Raw genomic sequence first — 21966 nt, forward strand, 5'->3', positions numbered from 1 at the left:
AAAATCTAAAATTATTTACCTACAAGAATCACACCTGACTATGCAAGATATCAAAATACTAACCAAAAGATGGCCTGGCCAAGTGTTTCATGCGTGCTTCACTAGTCATGCCAGAGGGGTTTTAATTTTGATCCATAAATCAATACCATTTCAGAAATCCAAGGTCATTATTGATCCAGGAGGAAGATATATTATATTACAAGGTACTATATTCTCTCAAAAGATGAATCTTATAAATATTTATGGCCCCAACTATGACTCCCCATCCTTTTTTGAAAATCTTTTTCTTAATATTTCCACTTCAGATGGAATGTGTATTATGGGGGTAGACTTTAATTGCACTCTCAACCCAGTCTTAGACCGTTCATCCCAAAGTGATAGCACACATATGAAAACCAGGAAGATACTTCATAACTATATGAAAGATCTAAAACTACATGATATATGGAGGATTAGAAATCCAAATAGTATTCAATATTCCTGTTTTTCAGGCAGCTGTAAAAGCCACTCGCGCATTGATTATTTTTTAACATCCGTAGATTTGGAGCCACAAGTGAAAGAGTGTTGGTATAATAGCATTGTACTGAGTGATCACGCGCCGGTTTCTGTTAAGATACAATTGGGTAAAATAGTGTATAGTCCAAAAAGATGGAGATTACAGACCTTCTTGTTACAAGATGAAGTATTCGTAAAATTTGTAGAAAAATGTATAGATAATTATTTTGACTGTAATAAAGAAGAAACATCCGCTAGTATTAGATGGGAAGCTTTTAAAGCCTATATACGAGGTGAAATAATACGTTTCATAGGGACTAGAAATAAAAAATATAACATGGAGATTAAATTAATGGAACAACAAATTAAAACTTTAGAAAATGAATTTTATAACACTAATGACCTAGACAAACTGCAAAATTTAAGAATTATGAGAACTAAATACGATAAACTAACAACTGAAAAAGTAGCAAAAAGTTTAATGTGGACGAAGCAAGCATATTACGACCAGGGAGAAAAAGCAAGTAAACTGTTAGCCTGGAGGATAAAAAAAAATGCAATCAGACAGAGCAATTCTTAGTATAAAAACAAACTTGGATGATCTAACTTATGACCCTCTAGAAATAAACGATAGCTTTAGGACATTTTATGAACATTTGTATAAATCAGAATGTAACGTGAACAAAGAAATCCAAAACAACTTCCTGGATAAATTACAATTTCCAAAACTGTCAGAGGAAGATAATGAAATATTGGACAGGACATTGACAATTACTGATATAAAAGAAGCAATAGGAAGTTTGAACAGCGGCAGAGCACCGGGGCCAGATGGACTACCGGTAGAATTCTATAAGATGTTCAAAGATAAAGTAGCCCAGCCACTCTTAGACATGTTTAAAGAATCATACAAAATTGGGACCCTCCCAGACACCCTAAGATTAGCAACTATCATCCTCATTTTAAAACCTAACAAACCACAAACAGATTGTGCATCATATAGGGGAATAAGTCTCATGGGATGCGATTTGAAAATATTGTGCAAAGTGCTCTCCAAAAGACTAGAAAGGTGTGTACCCAAATTGATATTGGATGATCAACAAGGATTCGTTCAACAGAGACAAGGCTATCGTAATATCAGACGTGTGTTAAATGTATTATATGAGAAACATAATGCTCGTGATACAGCAATATTGTCAGTAGATGCGCATCAAGTGTTTGATAGGATAGAATGGCACTACCTGTTGAAACTACTCCCAAGATATGGAATGGGGGAAAACTTCATCAAATGGATTAAATTGTTATATACAAACCCCACTGCCCAAGTTTTAACTAACAATAACCTTTCCAGACCATTTCATTTACAACGTTCCACTAGACAAGGGTGCCCCCTGTCACCAATTCTTTTCATACTAGCTATGGAACCCCTGGCTATAGCGGTGAGAGCCCAGGTAGGACTCTCGGGAGTCAACATTGGTGGTAGAAATCATTTGATATCCTTATTTGCGGATGACATAATATTCTTTTTAACAGACTTAAAGAACACTATTCCTAACCTGATGAACCTGCTTGAGAAATTTGGCGAATTTTCCGGATATAAAATCAATAATAGTAAATCAGTACTACTGTTTCTTAATGATGAGGACAGGAAATCCCCTCCAATAAAAACCAAATTCACTATCACTACAGATGGGTTCAAGTATCTGGGAGTCCAAATCACCCCAGATATAGATAAAATTGTCACTATAAATTACGATCCCTTGGTAGATGAGGTCACAGAAACACTTGGTCGCTGGTCAAGTTTACCTATTTCTATGATAGGACGCATTAATATAATAAAGATGTCAATTTTACCAAAATTTTTATATTATTTTCAAACACTTCCTTTGCCACTACCTCGATCATTTTTTGATAAATTGAACAAAATATTCAGTGAATTCATATGGAACAAGAGGAAAGCAAGACTTCGGTTCAAGCTACTTTATTTACCTTATGAAAGAGGGGGCCTTCAATTTCCAAACCTTCAGTGGTATTATATGGCAGCACAATTAACATCAGCATTGCACTATTTCAGTACAGGCACTCCTCCAGCTTGGGTATCCATCGAGCAACAATCAATCCCAAATTTACCAATAAACAACTATCTATATTCATCTGATATAAAACTACTTAAAAAAACAAACAAAAAATCCATTTCTAAAAAACACAATAACTGTATGGTACAATGCCCATAAACTTGTCAAAAACCCTATAACAATATCTCGTTTCTCACCTATATGGAACAATAACCAGTTCATACCAGGTAGGATGGATGGAGGATTCAAATTATGGAAAGACAAAGGCATTCAGACAATCAAGGACCTATATGTAGATGGAAAACTGCTTACATTCAATGAATTGTGTGAAAAATTTCAAATCCCCAAAAAGCACTTTTTTTAAATATTTACAAATAAGAAATTTTATATCATCAAAATATAGAGAAAGTACGAATATCCCCTGTCTATCAACACTTGACAAAATTGCTATAAAACACCAGAAAGGGAGAGGTCTATTATCAAAATTTTACAACCTGCTCATGGTCCATTCTAAAGATTCAACACTAGATAAATTGAATGCTTGGATGAAGATATAAGTGAAACTGAATGGAACGAAGCATGTTTAAGAGCACAGAAACAAACAATAAATACAAGACTTGAACTACTTCAATACAAATGGCTAACAAGGACATATATAACTCCTGAAATACTTCACCATATCTCTAATAATATTCCCGACACTTGTAATAAATGTGGTAACTTTAAAGGAACTCTTGTACACTGTCATTGGGAATGCGCGACAATTCAACTTTTTTGGAAAAATGTAATTCAATGCTTAATGGAAATATTTAATATAAACATTCCACTTTGTGCAAAATTATGTATATTGGGAATATATCCTGATGGCCTATTGAAAAAAAAAAACAAGTGAAACTATTGGATTTTGGACTTTTACAAGCTAGAAGAGTTATTGCTCTGAATTGGAAGAATATTGAAGCCCCTTCCCCAAGACAGTGGATTAAGGAACTTTCAGAATGTATAGGTCTTGAAAGACTGACATATATAGTCAAGGGTAAACGAAAAGATTTTGTTAAATTGTGGGAACCATAGTTGAATATTATATCTATGAAATAGGAAATACAGAAGTCATCTCTACATTATTATTATTATGCATTTTCCTTTTTGTTACTGCTGAATAGTGATATTTGAGTGGATTGTGATAAATTGCGCAATGTAAGGTTTATATGTGCACAAGTATGGATGTGTATGTGTGTGTGTGAAATGTATTGTTCTTCTTGTATATTGACATGTTCATATTGTCAATTATTCATATTGTTATATCTTTGCAAGAAAATTTAATAAAAATACTGGAAAAAAAAAAACTATTCATAAGAAAGGGAATACAAATAGGGTTTAAGTCTTGACTTAAAAATGTTCACGGACTCTGAGTGCCTCATGGTCGCAGGAAGGCCGTTCCACAGAGCAGGTGCACGAGAAGAAAAAGCTCTTTGACATAGAAAACCTGTAAAGCCTACTTTTAGTACACAAAAAATTCACAAGAGGTATCGATCAGGGAATCGGATCGATAAGCGGAACCGATAGATAAAATCTTATCGATACCCATCCCTATATCAGAGTGAACTGAAGTCAGATAATCTCATAAGTTTCATGTTGTATCCATTTGGTGAGTTCATTTAATTTCAGCCTAATTTAAATTCACAAAGAAATGGAACAATCTGCAGTAATGCTGACTGAAGTTGGAAACTATTCAATCAGAGAAAGTCTGCATCATTGGCAGAAAAAGGAAAATATGTACAAATCATAGTTAACTTATTTGATCTCATGTTTTGATGTATACAATGATTATTGATCTGAAGCTTTTATTATTATTATTTAATTATAAAATGATTTAATCAGATTAATTTGGATGGCTTATTATTGTATCATATGTGGGGTTATGGTGGTATCACAAAAAGTTTGTATCACTGTATACAACTTTTCTTGCGGTCAAAGATACACTTTTTACTGAGGAGAAAAAAAAAAATCACTTTCTAGAGTTATATCTTCTTCAGATATAATTGAAAACACAGATTTTTCTAAATAAAACCCCCGTCACACATAGCAAGAATGTGCAGGAACAGGACCAACGCGGCAAAAATGGCCATAATTCGGACACAGTCGGGAGGGAAAGAGGTGTGTAGACTGAGCAGATCCCACCCAGACTACCTCGTCCACAGCTGCACAATCGTACCAAAGTGTATTTAGACAACAGGTAGATGACAGAGACCTGCTATCATACAGCCATAAAAGGCGCTGAAGACTGCCCAATGTCCAAATATCTGGATGGCAAACACGGGACAGAGTGGGAGGCAACGCTGAGTCCTCCCTTTGCACAGGACCTGCCGGTACTGAACACCGCAGTACAACTGACGTATGGACCGAACTCACACCATATGTGTCCAACCCGGCATCGGTGTGGTTGGTCACTCACGCAACCACATCTACACTCATCCTCCACTTCCCAGCGCGACTGACCTCACATGCGTGTGTGTTTGTGTGTGCAGAACAGGTGCTGAAATGATCACTCAGCGGTGTGTGTGTGTGTTCATAACAGCTGAATGAGCCACTAAGCGTATGCACGGGGCGCACCGCTGCCAACCACTGGACTCCGCTTGTTGCATGCTAAACTTTGCTGTGTGTGCGCGCACGTGCTGCCTTCAGCCACTGGACTCCGTTCGCTGCGTGCTAAATTTTGCTGCGTGTGCACGCACACGTGCCGCTGTCAGCCACTGGACTCCATTTGCTGAAGGTTTGCTGGCAGTGGGCTTTCCCACCTTTCGTCAGACGCAGCTTTTCTAGCGAACTTTAATTTTTCTTGTTTGAGTTTGCTCACTTCAGCACACTGCACCTCTGTACACTGATGTCGGTTGGATTATCACAGGGGAGTTATTTTTGCCTTGGTTGTTTGCAGCACACAGCAGCCGGGTGAGGCTTTTCACCACAGGCTGTGATGCCTGGCTCCTGTGCCCCCTGTGCTGTGAAGCGCTCCTGGTTCCATGCTGGCGGTGAGATTTATGTTAAATAATTTTATCATGGGCTGGCAAAACAGTTCCACATCATACCTCCCTACAGAGTTTAGATGGTGATCAAGTAATAATAAGTGTATTATAGCCGTGCCCGTGGTATCACAGATATGTTGGGCACAATATTTCACATTATTATCACTTTACCGAGGCGTTGCTAGGCCGGTATTGTAGATTTACGTCAACGCTACCTGGCTATACCCGCCCGCTGTACGTAAACAAATGACGTCATAGTGCGCAGCGCAAGAACTGTCCGCTGGGGGACTGTCCGCAGAGGAAAAGATACAAAGGCGAGAAGTGTGTGTTGGTCCCAATATGAATATTCCGGATGATTTTCCCATGGATAGTACGACAATGAACAGCAGCTAAAGCAGCCAGCTTGATGAGGACGCACTGCCGAATTTGGAGAGCAGCGCGTGCCAGCCGACACGACAAAAGTTAAAGTGCGCCAACTTTTTATGTACGCGTTATGTGTTGCGAAACTCAGTAAAAAGTGATAATAATGCAAATAACATGCTGTTGTCGTGCGGTATGCATTTACTAAGTCCCTCCGTCCATGCGGTCGCCCGCAATGACAGATATTCGCCCTTGTCTAACTCGGGCAAATGTCATTTTGGCCGACTGGGCCTGACTGGGCCCTCCTAAAGCATGTTATTGTATTATTATTCACATCACCCATGGGATGGAATGGAAATATACCTTAAAGTGTTTTGATTAGAGAGCGTAACGTCAACTCAGAACACGGTGCCATTTTGGTTCCAACTGCGTTGAACTACTGCATGAACTTTTAATGTTTTCAATATTTTTTTTTAATCATTTAACCACATACAGCAACACATACAGGTATAGTTGCTATCAAAATAAATATTAAAAATAGTTAAACTATCAAAATGACAATTTATGATGATTTATTTAATTCATTTAATGTCGGATTTATGCAGCTGCAGCACTGTAACTCTGTGTCATGCAACGACGTGCATGACAGTTTTAAAGTTCTCTGTCTCTGGATTCTGCTTTATTCTGGATTAATTTGACCCTCGACAAGCTTTTTTTTTCTACAATCGTCACCCCCAATTCAAAGATGTACATTTTCTTCTTTTACTAACTTCATGCTGTAAAGTTGAGGACCTTTCTGATCCAATTTTAATCAGTGCGCGCTGTAAAAACAGTTATAATATGATGGGAGACGAAGGACTGAAAGCAAAAAAGTGTCAAATCACAGCCTTTTGTGCCAGATTTAACAGGTGCACGTCAGGATGCGGGTCCGAGTCTGAACACGGTTTGAAAACAATAAATGGTCGAGCTTTTAATCACAGAAATGACTCTGGTACCACTTTCCACAAATCAGTGAATATCAGAGCTGAACTCTGGGTTTTTAATGGAAATACACTGCGATCGGATGGGACATTTTATCCGATGTGAGCAATACGGATTAGTTCCAGTCACAAGGCAGAATCCTGAATCGTGACGTGCGCCTCATTTAATGACCGGGTCAAAATTTCCTGAGAAATGTTTTTGCTGCCAAATGTATTTGATCCATTATCAAAATGTTATCAGTGTGCGGACTGCAAAAAACTGGTATAATATAATGGCAGACAAAGCAGTGAAAGCAACAAAGTGTTAAACCACAACCGTTTGCGCCGACTGATTTAACAGGTGCACATCAGGCTGAGGCTCCGAGTCTGAGTATGGTGTGAAAACATAAACAGACTTTTAATCACGGAAATGTCTCCGGTCCCACATGCAAGGGGTTTAATGGAAATACACTGTGATCGGATGGGACATTTTATCTGATGTGAGCGAAAAATCCCTTGTACAAAATCTGTTATATACGGTGTTTATTACATGGAAAACAATACAAAAAGTTTGGGACTTTTTTGTCCGGTGACTGAATATCTGGTTTATACGATGATGATTTAGATGAGTTTTACTGTACATGGGACTGAACAATAAATTCACCTCTCAAAACTTTGATGATGAAGAAGCTTCCATCCCACACGGCTGACTTTATTTTCCCAAGTGTTTCTTCTGTTCGGACCTGAAGGGAATCTGTACATCTTGAAGCCCTTATTGTGTCTATTTGTGCCTCCAAATGCACAACAATCCAGCATTTTCAGCAAATAAGTAAAATAGCTGATTTACATGCAGACACATTAACAGCAACACTATTTTGAACCCAAGATGGCACCATGAGTCACTTGACTGATTTTTTTTTTTTACTCGTGATGTCGCCACTCTAATAAAGGCACTCTAATGTAGCCGTACTGTAAGGTCTATGGTGGATATAAGCCTGTTCACATCTGCGAAGGCATGCCTTGTGCGATGCATTGACCTTCAGTGGCACACAGTACTTTCAGTTTGATTGCGTGCTATTCATACCTACTGCACATGGTAAATGCGTGCCGCATACATGTTATTTCATATCAACATTTCCTTTGTCATACTTGGCCGGGGTCCAGTGGAGGTGGACATACATGCAGGCAGGCTTTGCCGTGTCCAATCCATCTCAGAGCTCAATCAACTGTTATCAGATCATTTCAAATGCTGTTAAGACGCCGTCAGTGTATGTAGATTGCGATCAGATGGCACACAAACTACATATAAACCGCCATCAGATGTGCATCCCATCTCAACAGCGCTTTGAACATGTGCAACAGACGAGCAATGGGACCAAATATGTAGACTGCTCAGAGACTGCTGTCCGTCAGTCTTCAGACTGCACCTCAATACTTTCCGATTGAGGCCGAATGGCGTCATTCTGACGCGTATGTGTGATGGAGGTATAAGAATTATGTGTCAAGAACCTACCAGAATGCACCAATTTTAAGAAAATTCCAGGGCTGGGGGCCATGCCCCCAGACCCCTGGAGAGGACTTTGTGCCTTCGGCGCTTGTGTTGTGCAGCTTTGCTGTACAATCTGTCCAACGTCAAAGAAGTTTATAAAAAAATAAAAAACTCTCACCAACACCCATGAACTTTGTAGCTCAGTGAGACTACCTGTATAAATAATAGATTAAAAACTCCCCTCTGACCTGGCTGCAGCAGGTAGATGGTTATTTTGGAGAGGTGGGGACAGACCAGTGGTCTTCCTGGATGACTCCATTATGTGGCGTATGCACTGTGCCCTAACCACAATAAATCCAATGGTGTGGACTTTTAGCTGTTATGAAAAATGAAGCATTACCTTTTTAAGCATGTACCAGACACCCACCACAGTGCTGATGAGCAGACACACCAGATTCTTGGTGTCAAACTCATAGTTGACAATTTCTGGAAAGACACAGACACGGTAAGTTACTTTCAGTTTCTGTCAAGATAAACAAGAAAACAGAGCTCACATCATCATTTTCCCTTCAAACAAACGGTTCCAATCTTTCAAAGAACGTCAGACAGAAAACCAGGAAAACAGCAGAAAGCCTGAGGACTGTTCGTTTGACCATATCGGAGCTCTGCAGGTACTGAAACCTGCAGGGGCAGCGGTTTACGGGTTCAGCTGCTTTGTGGTTCATCCTGATTAGGGATGGGTATTGAGAACTGGTTCTTTTTTGAGAATTGTTAAGAAATTATTCGATCCACCGACATCAATAATCTTTTTGCTTCATGATTCTTATCGGTCCTTCAGACAGGGCTGTGAAATGAAAATTGTGAAATCCGAGGAAAATTTGCGGGGGGGGGGGGGGGGGGTACAGCTCCCCAGGAGCCGGGGTCTAGGGCCCTGTGGGGGCCCAGAATTAAATTTTTATCTAATGATACTTTTTCAGCATCTCCTGGAAGAACAAATCTCAAAATTAGTGGATATTTAAATGATCCTATATTCAACCTTTTATTTGACCTGTCGATGATGTTGAAATAACAGAATATGTGAAAGTAGGACCTCGAATGATTTTCCTTTTAATTGTAAACCAAATTATGCATCAACTCAGAACAATTAAACTACATGAAATGTATGAAGACTGAAAAGACTGTTACAGCATTTCAAAAACCACAGCTAAAGCTTGTAGAATATTTGGAAAATCATGGTAAAATATCAATAACATACCTTATAGCAAAAAGTCACTTATATTCTTGTGTAAATTCATGCAGCCTAAATCCATTCAAAGCCACAATGTCTTTTTTTACAATGAAAGAAAGTCACATAATCTTATCTAAAATCCTGTTTGAACAGAAGGGAGAGAAAAATTCTTACCGTGTTTCCTGAGAGAGCACAGTTCACTTTTCCCGTTTCTTTTATCTTTCAGGTGTGTTGATGAAGCCAGCAACAATTCCACGGATTGTTGTCCTTATAAGAATTTTTCAAACAGTCTTTCTCGCCGTCTTCTCTCTGTGCAACGTCGGTCCATGACAGGCATGCTGCACAAATCTTTTAAAAACTTGAATGCTCTAAAATTTTGGGATGTCCACATGCTAAGTTTAGCTTAAGCGTCGCACAGGAGCCACACAGCATCACCATAGCAACCAACCAGTCCTGCTTTATGACAACTGTCATAACAGCTACGCTTTGAGTGGCATTTTTCCTCCACGAAACTCCGCAGATCCGAGGAAACTGATTTGTATCTGTAACACACAGATCAGTGTCCGCGGACTTATAAAATTTACACAATGTCGTATAAAAAAGAGAACGCTTTGCGATAAGCATTTTAAAAACTCAGTGATGTTCACGATTAAAGAGTACATCATTAACACCCCACCCCATGACTAAATCCATGGAATCCCGCGGATCCGCAGTTTTCACAGCCCTGTTCAGAGCAGCCGTTGTTTTTCAGGGTGTTTGTCGGGAAAATTATCATTTCTTTACATTGATTGCATACCCTGCAGTGGCTCTGTAATCAACCGCTTCTGCAGCAGCTTTTCTTGAAGCTTGAACCAATGAAGCAGTGCAAAGACCTGCAGCTTGGCTGGTTCATTGCTTCGCTGCTTTTCAGAAGGAGCAAGTCCGCTTCTTAACTCCTCTAAAAACCGTTTAAAAATGTCAATCATGAGGCACTTTTGTGTGGATTAATGGCCCAGTCACACGGCACACGACGATTCCTGAACGAAGGGAAAAAGTAAAAAAAAAAAAAAAAAAAAAAAAAAAAATCACAATTCATTGAGAAAAGGTGGACGAAAGAGCTTTTATCACCGAACAGTCTGCGAAGCAAGAGTGCAAAAGGGACAAAAGAGGAAATTAAAACCGAAGCTCACGATCTCGATGAAACGAGCAGTGTGTGTCTGCATCTCTGCGTTCCAGGACTCTGCGCTGGGACGGAGCTCATAGCACCTGAGTCCTGGAGAAACTGCAAACAGAATCTGTGGAGATCTGTGTGCACGTCAGTGGATCACCTGCTCTGGTTCCTTGTCCAGAACAAAAGAGGGATCATCTCCATCATTATCAGAATCCACACTGTCTGTCAACACGCTGCGTGCTCCGTCTTCCTCCAATTTAAAAAAAAAAAGTGTGCTGTGGTCACTGCTGTATCACAGTATTATGTTCTAAGCCATATTTATTTATTTATTTATAACAGAAAACTGTCAAAAGGGAGAATAAATATAAATATAAGTGTAAGGATGATTGAATATATCAGAGCAGTAAATTAATCAGTGCGTGTGAACGCGCACATTGACTCACATGTGCGTTATTCCACCAGCTGATCACTGATCCACAACGTGAATTCTGCCTTCCAGAACAGCTCTTTATATAATCATTTTGATTCATCTGCCTGTTGCCACATGTACAGAAGGACTGGATTATCATTCCTACACTCATATTGTTATATTTAATAAAAAATAATAAGCGCACGGAGCAGCTCCTGCTGCCACTGATGACTTTTTTGTTGTTTCAAATTCAACAGTTGTTTGTGGCAAAATAATTAATTATATCCACAAAAAAGAATAATTCTGGCCTATGTAAGGTGCCTGAGCCCATTGAAGCTGCCCCCCCCCGATAAAAAAATCCAAGCAAGCAGGCTGAGTTTGCCCTGTAATTTCTGATGGTACATGAAGCAGCATCAGCCTCAGCGCTCACAAACCGGCTTCTGCACTGTCTGAAAACATTCAGCTGCTCCAACGAAGTCAAATTAAACAATAACGTTACAAAAACTACACAAATGCTTAAAAAACGTCAAGAACGACAGCAAAACAAGAGACGAATTGAGGTTTTTGTTGCCCTTCGTTCAAATTTTTCAACAGTTTAAAAATCCTGACGGAGCGCCAGCTGCAGGAACGAGGCTGCACGAAGGTCAAATGATGCCAACGACAGTCAACGAAAGTCCAGATTTCTTGTTTCGTCAGGGTTTCGTCACCCTTTGTTAAGTGCCGTGTGACTGGGCCATAAAGTCTCTAACTGGGACTCTTGTCTTGTTGCAAGCAAGAAACGAGAATGATCCTCTGTTCCATTCGCACAGCTCCAAACGCTGCGCCGCTCTCTGCTGAGTCAAATCTCAAAATGTCTCCCAAAATGAGACATCCTATGTTCTTTATGAATTATACTGATGCTGACATGCAGCCGGCTGAGCTCAGCTGAGAGGTATGGAGTGACATTTATGCCATTAATGTCTGAAGAAAATGCTTTTGACAAAAACTACATATTTTGTTTATTTCTATTTATGTCCAGAGATCAAGGATCCAGTGACCAATTTCATATTTATTTACTTTAAGACTCAATAAAATGTTGACATAGAAAACCTGTAAAGCACTACTTTTAGGACAGAAAATTCACAGGAGGAATTGATAAGGGAATCTATAAGGAATGTGATTGATAAGCAGAACTGATATCGATCAAATCTTATCAATACCCATCCCTAATCCTGACACTTAACAGGATCATCTGGTTAATATGAAGTCACCAGATTTGGTGATATTGATAGTTTTGTAGAATGAAGCTCAAAGTGTTAATGGTCCCAGTGCTTTCTGTACAGCAACCACTGGCTTAAGGTGACAACTGGATGTCTTGGTGCTGGGTCTCTCTGGAGGATCCTTGGGCACAACTGGAGTGACACTGTATCACATTAGCAGTTACTTCAGGAGATCCAGGTTAGGTGTACTCAGACTGGCAGAAAATCTACTACAGCCAGGTGCTGTATTCTCCTGAGGGTGATCCAGGTAGATGGTGCTTCAGTGTTGCATAATGGAACTGGAAGAGGCCAAAGACCTGGCCAGGTTTCAGCTGGATGAGAGACAGATGGCTACTTTCAGGGATGGACTGCTGCTGTACTGGGTTTGGTCCATCAGGACCCAGAGCAGTTCCATAGGGCAGTGGGTGTACCAACACCGAAGAATGCTCCTACACCTGTCGTCAGTCTGTTCGGTGATCCGTTGTTTTAAAAAGCACAAAGGTGTGATAAAATACAATTACCATTTCACTTTGTTCACGTTTTAATCTAACAAGCAGCCAGAATCTGTTTCTCACATTTGCATGGAGCATTTTAATGGCGGCTGGAACAGACAGCCAGACTGCCATTGTGTTGGCTGAAGGACTCACCCTCTTTGGACTCTCCAGAGCCCTGAGTGAAGAGCAGCTGGTACTGTTTGTTAGGCAAGGATGCTGGAAAAACCCTGGACATCAGAGGACTGCGGGCAGAAGATCAGCAAGATCAAACCATGGAACACATCTGACATGGGCTACAACACCGGCTCCAGGGGGTTTAATGTGGTATTTCACCTCATTGTGTGAGACAGAGCGAGGACACCCAGGACAAAGAAGTAAACCGACAGCAGCAGGTTGATATACTCTTGAGAAAATACCTGCAACACAGAAACCATCAGTAATCAGATGACAGAGAGTTAAGAGCAGTCAAACTAACCTGATCCATGTTGGTCACTGACGGGTGAGTTCATGTGAAGTTAATGAGCAGCATGGTTTCCCATGTAGGGCCACAGTTGTGATGGACTGTGGCCCACATCAAAGTCTGATTAGTCTTTGACAGCATTCAGAAAGAGACATGAGGTATAAAATTAAACCTGGACCAAGTGCATCTGTTCAAAAGTGTTCTGAGAGCCCAAGCAGAGAGCCGAGTTCTGGAGTTAAGGCGGTAGAGAGTGAAACTATGGAAGGAGGCGTGGTGAATGGAGCAGACATCAACGGACATGTTGGGGAAGGCAACACAGCTAATGAGAAGGTAATGTGCAGGTGAGGAGATATGGTACCAATGACACAGATGTGGAAGTGCACATGGTGGTAGATTTTGCAAAAATGACAAATGGTGAGCAGTGACGTTATTTTAAGGCGGAGGAGGAGACGTCGAGCATAATAATGACCAGTTCAAATGATGTTATGTGAAGCAGAATTTAAGCATGTCGCATGTTAAAAGTCAGTGACTGGACTTCGCACCTCAAAACAGTCAAAACTGAAGTGATCATTGTGAAGATGACAGAAGGCGGCTCTTACGTTTTATTTGGGAGTGATGACGATGGACAGAATTACGAATGAACATATCAGTGGGACAGTTTGGAGACAAAGTCAGAGAGGTGCGACTGAGATGGTTTGGACATGTGCAGAAGAGGGACCCAAGGTATATAGGGAGAAGGATGCTGAGGATGGAGCCCCCAGGCAGGAGGAGAAGAGGGAGGACAAAGAGGAGGTTTATGGATGTGCTGAGGGAGGACATGCAGGTGGTTGGTGAAACAGAGGAAGACAGAGAGAACAGGGTGAAATGTAGACAGATGATTTGTTGTGGTAGTTCTCAGAACTTATCACACTTTACCTTGAAGAAGAGGTAGAGTCCAAACAAAGTACAGCTGGCAATGATGGGAAACCTGGCAGCGTCTCGGCTCGTGATTGTCTCTGGCATGTCAGCTGCATTCTGTGGACACACAGACAGACTACAGCCATCAATCATCACACGTTGACTACTCACAGCATACACGGTGCTGGCAGCGTGGTCACAGGGTTCTGTCTGTCATACTTTACTGCTGGTCGCTTTTCTGCGACTGTGATTAAGACGGCAGCACAGCGACATCACAGGAGCACAAAGGATTCTGGGACAAATGGAACCATCCATCATAGTCTTCTTACTGTGCAAAATGGAAAGTCTGATGCTGGTTCTTGTATTGAAATCATTAAAGCTTCTTTAAATTATGCCCATGAGTGACTGAAGTCTGAATTAAGAAACATGTCACTCTATGACTGAACGCTCGTTACCGATGGGTGGCATCAAAACTTATGGTGGGCTCATCGTTGGTACTCACTGCAATGATTTAGATGTCTCTGCTGTGACCAAACAAAGACCTTGACTTCACACATGCTTCTTTCATCTTGTTTCAATATTTCAGTGAAACATACAAGCAGCAAATGGATATTCTGTTACCACATATGGTTAATTGGGGGCGTTTCTGAATGCAAACAACCATGAACATGCAAGAGCTTTAGAACGTGTGGGATTGATCAGCAGCTGATCATTACTGATGCGTACCTGTTTGGTAAATACGTGCACTCCTCAAGTATTTAAGAATTTCACAGGTCGTCACCAACACGTCCCCCACTTTTCTCTTTTTCATGAAAACATTACGTCTTTCAGACTGCTGTCAGAATCTTTTAAGCCCATGCAGCGCCCCCCTACTGGATGCACTGCATTGGCCAACATATGGAAGTTAGCCAGTGACACTTAGGTTATTTGTTTACATGGTTTTGAGATGAATTTGTCTTATTTAGGGTCTGCTCCTTTCAAACAGCATCTCTGCATATGGAGTTGGTCTCAGAGTGCCAGACGCTGGCTGTCCACTCCAGACTGATGATGTGATTGGACGCTGGCCCTGCACCCCAGGGTGCTGGATGATGCCCTGTCTGTAGCTCCAATGACTGTGTGCTCATCTCAATACTGCACTTTGTTTTTGATGCTATTCTGGTTTTTCTATTTCTCCAGCTTTGTAAAAGCCTTGTAACCGTTAGAATGGCCTAAGTTTGGTCTGCTTTAGGTTTCTTCCTCAACATCATCAGAGGAAGTTCTTTTATTCTTACCACTGTCTCCTGTGTTCTTGTTCAGGGGAGCTGGTGATGTTAGACTTTACTTCTGTGAGGCAGCTTGGTTGTGATTTGGCGCTATATAAATAAAATAAACTGAACAAGAGCAATCAGAACTTTCTGATGTCTGCCAATCCAGATCACCTCCAAAATTCAGTGGAGTCTTCCATGCCCCAATATCTATCTGTGGTGCAAATTTGTGAGAATGCAATAGGACTACGGTTCTATTTTGTGGGTTTTCTTCTCTTAATTGGGGCCATGATTAAGATGGATGGCCGGGGCATTCATATTGTCCCGCTAGAGGTGAAATTATTGGACCAAGAAAGTTTTCAACAACGTTTTATTCAATAACAAAAGTCGGAGGTTCGAAGATGGTCAGATACTGTCGTACTTCCAACCATACTAAGTGATGCCAACTAGCAATCCGGCGGCGTTATTCCATGACTAGGGCTGCAGCTATAGAATATTTTTGGAATAAAGTATTCTAGCAATTATTTAATCGATTAATCGGCTAAAAAGCACTTTTGCATTTAAAAAAACCATCAACAGTCCAGGGCTCTCCCTGAGCAATGGCACAATGTCACTGCGTAATCACGCAGACTGTCAAATTTAGGGTATCCATTTCTGTTTACTGGGTAATTATTTTTTCACATCTTTGCAAGATCTGGATCTTTGCCGGTGTCTGCTGAGTCCCTGACACTGGGCCATAACAGCAGGCAGTCGATGTAATCTAGTCAGTCAGGCTGCATATGAACGTGAGCATAGTCTGTAGTGCAGCAGCTAAGTGAATATTTAGAGCAAAATCTTGCAAATGGTGACTCAGGCACCAAACTCGGCACAAACACGCCTTAGACATTCCTCTTTTGAAAAATCCAACTAGCCACTTGAATTTTCAATAGGCGGCCAGGTAGGGGTCAACAATTAAAAATGCTCCAATCAAATTGAAAACTACACTACATTATTTGTCTCATCAGAACTATTCCAAAAAGGTATAGTTTGGACTATCGGTGACAATGTTCTGGAGTTATGGGGTAAAAACAGCAAAAATGGTGACAAAGGTCAGTTTCAGTTTGTAAAGGGGTCAAAAGTTAAAAAAAAAATTTATGCAAATTATTAGTTGAGTTAACAGGGTTTTAAAAAGGAAGTTTGGACCATGTGTCATGCTTAGTTATGTTACAGGGTAACATGTCACATGTCATCGAATCCAATGAACACCGACCTTGTTTGACCTTTTCTTTGGCAACCAAACATTCACCAGTCAAAACTATTCCATTTATTAACCCTATTAGCTCAACCAATAATAAGAAAGATATGCAAACTCCAGCCGTATTGTTTAAGCCTGCAGCAAACCTTTGTTTGGGTCCTGTGACTGTTGACCTGGAAGTGCTGTAGGCTCTCCCAGGCATGCGCACTCGAAACCATGAGATGGATTATTATTAACCTTGCTTGCTGGTCTGTATGGGAAAAAAATGTTTACTGGTTAGCTAAAACCACAAATTTTTCAAAAAATTATATTTGTCGTATCAATGTACTGTTGTCACAGCGTTCATCTTTGACCGAAAATACATAAACACGCCAAATGGAAAGTGTCAGCTCTCCAGGTGCTGCCGTGATCGAAGCCAAACACACACATGGAAGCCACTAGGCTATAGAAGGAATCGCGATGATGTCACGCGCTGGGAGGGGACACATCGGTCGGCAGAAAGCTCTTCTGCAGCCACTGACTGTGCGGAATATTTGAAGATGTCCCCGTTCAAAGCGTGACCTCAGTGATCCATCATACACTGACAGATCAGCGCTGTGCATAAAAACCACATCACATCCAGATGACAATCCGTTTGAAAGATTTTCACTTTGCAGCATTTAGCCTCAAGGATCAGATGCAGTTTGGTCAGAATTATGTCCAATACAGGTGGTAGATGGATCACATGAGCTCATCACATTACAAACAAACCTCCTCTTCTGTATTTTTTTTTTCTTTTGGTTTTCTCTGTGCAGCTCCACATTTAGACAATAAACTGTGACTGAAGTTATTATGATGACTGCAAACTAACAATGATCTGATTTTCGGTTAATTTTGAAATCAAACATAGTTTAACGCTCAAAAAAAGCGATTTTGCAGACAAACACAAAGTGTAAAGCTGGACTCACCGGCATCAAAAAGAAACACAGAGGCGATTGTCCAGGAACCCAGGGTTCGGTTCTAACTGGTCTGGTTACTTTCAGGTTGTTAAAATGTATGAATACAAATACACACACAGGCTGATTTTGTGTTTGTGGACCTTTTTGTTTTTATTTTTGGGAAGTCATGTGATCCACAGGTGTATGTAAGCAGCTACCTCATTGTGGTGTTTTTTTTTTTGGGTGGGTGTGTGTGTGTGTGCGTGTGTCACGGAGAAACCTTTGGGTCCTTGTTTTATCTCTATTTCTCCCAACCTTACACACACGCGTAGAACTGCTGCATTTAATGACTGTAACACAGATGACCTGCAGCCTGACGCACGATGCGCACACCGCCGGACTCTGCGGGAGTGTCTTTTTTGGACCCTGTTTAAAAAGTTCCTCAACTTCACAGCACATCCTGCTGCTGCACTCAGCCCACAGAGATGGAACCAGACAGCAGAGAGAGCTCAGACAGACATCAACAGGCTGATAACAGCGACCCCTCACGTAACCACTGATACAGTCACTTGCCCAGTTCCGGATCACTGCCAGTTCTGGATCACTGCTGTAGTTTTTGCGCTGCCATTTCTCGTAATCAGCACGAATAAGCTAATACTTGGTACCAATGGAAAGATTGTTGTTTTGTCTACAAACGACCACAAGCTCGACTGGATCCAGCCATCTTTGTGCTCAGAAGAGGAATCAAAACATCCCAGTGTCTGCAGTGTGCGCGCTTTTTCTCTCACTCATTCCTGCAAGTTTTAAAGTAACGATCTCTAAAACGTTGCAAAGGTGAGTTAGCCATTCAGTGTTTTTGGTTCTAGAGTGGGAAAATACTTACTTACTTGGATACAAAATGTCAGTGTGTTATGTCTTGCTGTTTAATTGCTGCGCACATTTATCTCCGATGCAAAAATTTGCCGGTTGTGGATCACTGAAGCAGCAGCCTCGTGTCTGTAGTTGTGAGTCATGTGGACTTTGAGGGTCATCTCAATATCACGAATGGGCATGAATGTGGGGGCTTTTACTTTTTAATTCGGGAGAAATCTCACCTCCACACTTAATTTTTTTCTCGTAAAAACGTATAATGGCGCCTTTTGAAACTAAGTATAATTTATATCATTTTATGTTCAAAACACATTCTCAGGCACAGTGTGTATCATTCTGCATTAGAAGGGTTCCAGCCAGATGCCAAAAATGCCCCCAAAGTGACAGAGTGTCGTGATCCGGAACCGGCAAAAGTGATCCATTTCTGGCAAATGTTTGCACCACACATAATGTGGCTTCACACTTTAAGTAGAAGCGCTACGCCACCCAGACTTTTTCAGCTAGATAACATCCAAATACCCAATACAACAATACACAATTAAAGGACATTCAGTTGCATTACGGCTCAGTATAGCGGGACTTTAAAAAAGGTGATCCGGAACTGGGCAACCGTCTGTAAGATAATTGGACGCCTCCAAAAATTTGAAATCCTTCACGGTCATCATCTCCAGTATTTAATTCCTCAACATGGACGGAATCTCGTTGTTGCACTTGTAATGACACTGACAATAAAGCTCATCCATCCATCCATATCGCTTTCGATCTTCTGGATCAAGAGCTAGCACACGTGTCAACTCTTGATGAAGATGACTTTAGATTACATGTAATCTGAAGTCATCTTCCCGTGCGTTTTCTCACCGCGTCTGCTTGGAGTCTGGAGTTTTCTGCCTACCGTCTGTGTGCGCATGTGCGGGAAAGGCAGAAGTAAATAACAGCGATCCCTTCTATTAGAATATCGATTAAATAAAACCGATCGATGGTCTGCTCTGTGCTCGTGCGCGCGACACCACGCTCGTTAAAAAGCCGAAAAAATAAAATCCAGAACAAACCTAAGCGGCTCAAACTATAATTCGGTTTCATCGCCAGGTTTCAGGCGTATTTAAGGTTAAATGGGTTTAATTTGATCCGACCAGCGTGTTTTTAGCTCCGTTAGCTAACAAATGTTACAGAAAATGTGGCGACCCTTCGCATTCTGTGACTTAACGACCAAAAAAAAACACAAAAAAAAACCCCCCAAACTAAGACTGTTTGTTCGACGAGAGTGTGAAGTGTGGTTTTCTTCACCTTGGACTGCGAGCAGCTGACGGAGCGCAGCGCCCCGAAGAAGATGGGCAGCAGCGCCATGAGCACCAGCGAGCCGTAAGCGAGCGCCGCGCCTTCCGCCGAGGCCACGAACTTCACCGTCACGTTCCCCGCCTCGCTGCCGTTCAGCGCGGCCTCCGCCGCCGCCACCTGCTGCTCTGCCTCGGACATGGTTCCTCTCCTCCGGAGCTTCTCACTGCAACACAAACGAACGCACACAGATCCAAACCGTACCGGCACAAGAGCTGCTGCGCGTGCGCAAGGCCACGTTTCCTAAAGCAGAGCCGGTGTTGCCAGACCTCAACCTGGCAACAAGCGAAGATGGCTATCAAAATGAGCACCATCCATAGTTACAGTATCAAAAGGCTTTTATAGAATATCAGAATCGAATTTACTGCCAAGTAAGTTCTCACATACAAGGAATTTTATCTGGTGTCAGTGGTGCATAAACAAGAAAAAGAGGAAAAATACTTCTGTAAGAAGCAATTGATGCATAAACAAGAAAAATAAAAGGAAAAACATACTTCTGTAAGAAGTCAAATAGACAAATGGGTAAAACTATGTTTACTCATATAAATATAACAGAGGAATGGGGCTGTGCAGGCATGCAGGTGTTCAGTACCTTTCATTGTAACTGAAGGACTCCACAATGGCGGCTGGGGTGTCACACAGGGTGAGGGGGCGGCTGGAACTGGGTTCTTTCTGAAGTCATCAAGCATCTCCACTGTCTTTGAGGGCATTGAGCTGCCGCTTGTTCTGTCTGCACCAGGACACCGGGTGGTTGATCTCACGTCTGTAGGCAGACTTGTCCCTATCAGAGATGAGTCCAATGAGGGTTGTATCATCCACAAACTTCAGGAGGTTTTATGAACTGGTGAATGGGCGCGCAGATGTTGGTGTACAGGGACAAGAGTAGGAGCGAAAGAACACAGCCTTGGGGGGGATCTGGTGCTGATGGACCATGGGTTGGAGACATGTCCTCCCAACTTCACGTGCTGCCTCCTATTGGACAGGAAGTCAGTGATCCACCTACAGGTGGAGTCGGGCACACCAAGGTGAGAGAGCTTGTCCTGCAGCAGGGCCGGGATGATTGTATTGAAAGCAGAGCTGAAGTCCACAAACAGAATCCTGGTACAGGTTCCTGGGGAGTCAAGACGCTGGAGGATGAGGTGGAGGGCCGTGTTGACAGCTTCGTCTACCAACCTGTTGGCTCTGTAGGCAAACTGCAGGGGATCCAAGTGAGGGTCAGAGATGGCCTTGAAGTTTGTGAGGACAAGGCGCTCGAAGGTCTTCATCACCACAGAGGTCGGGGCGACAGGTCTGTAGTCATTAAGTCCTGAAGTTCTTTGTTTTTTGGGATGGGGATGATTATGGAGGCCTTGATGTATGCTGGCACCTTTCACCCTTTTAAGCCTTTCTTATGCCACTATCAGACCCGGTGTTGCCAGACCTCACCCCTGCAACAAGCGAAGATGGCCGACTTCCTCAAAATGTTGATATGATCAATACTTAAAACAGATAACTATACTGGAATTCATGAGACTCATAGTGTAAGAGCAGTCCATAGTTCTTTGGCAGATTTCAGCTAAACTTTTTTCTGTGGATGAAGTTTGACCCAATAACTGCCCATAAAGGGTTCATTTGCTCAAAGATCACAATCACGGACGTGAAGGGTCAGATTTCTACTGAATATTTCTGTTGTTTACCACAGTCTGGCCCAGAAGGAATGTTGGCTTGTGAATAAAATACAATTAGTTCTTTATTTGTACAACCTTGAAGTTTTATTTTTCTTATCTTTGACAAACAACACTACCAAATCAACTTTTACGCAAGTGTAACAGTTTTAGGACAAATCTTACTTTTGAGACTTTGCTTCTGTTGTCTTGGCGAGGTCTTGACGGCAGATGAGGGGAGACGGCCCAACGTCTAGAATTATTCTAGATAAAAATCTAGAATAATTTTCCAATCAGATGCAAAAGTTCAGCTGCAGTTTAACAAAAGTCACGAGAGACTTGAGCTGCGATCTGATGGCGTGCCGCGTGCATGAACGTCCGGACTCAGACTCTCTTTGATCACATTCATTTGATTTCTGTGGTCAGTGCCGAATATTCCAGAAGCATTGTATGTT

The 21966-nt window shown here is 41.6% G+C and overlaps 1 protein-coding gene across 1 annotated transcript in view; it reads right to left on the reverse strand.

The window, feature by feature from the left end:
• hm13 (histocompatibility (minor) 13) overlaps window positions 1-20122 on the reverse strand; it is a 67595-nt gene extending 47473 nt beyond the window's left edge. Inside the window, exons 1-5 of the mRNA XM_034171887.1 lie at window positions 19821-20122; window positions 14290-14388; window positions 13248-13330; window positions 13068-13156; window positions 8796-8881 (exon numbers count right to left, since the gene is read on the reverse strand). Of these exons, the coding sequence (XP_034027778.1) occupies window positions 8796-8881; window positions 13068-13156; window positions 13248-13330; window positions 14290-14388; window positions 19821-20009 (546 nt within the window). The 5' untranslated portion in view covers window positions 20010-20122. The remainder of the gene's footprint in view (window positions 1-8795; window positions 8882-13067; window positions 13157-13247; window positions 13331-14289; window positions 14389-19820) is intronic.
• Window positions 20123-21966: the final 1844 nt, after the last annotated feature.

Source organism: Thalassophryne amazonica, chromosome 6 (assembly GCF_902500255.1).
Source record: "Thalassophryne amazonica chromosome 6, fThaAma1.1, whole genome shotgun sequence".
Taxonomy (NCBI): Eukaryota; Metazoa; Chordata; class Actinopteri; order Batrachoidiformes; family Batrachoididae; genus Thalassophryne; species Thalassophryne amazonica.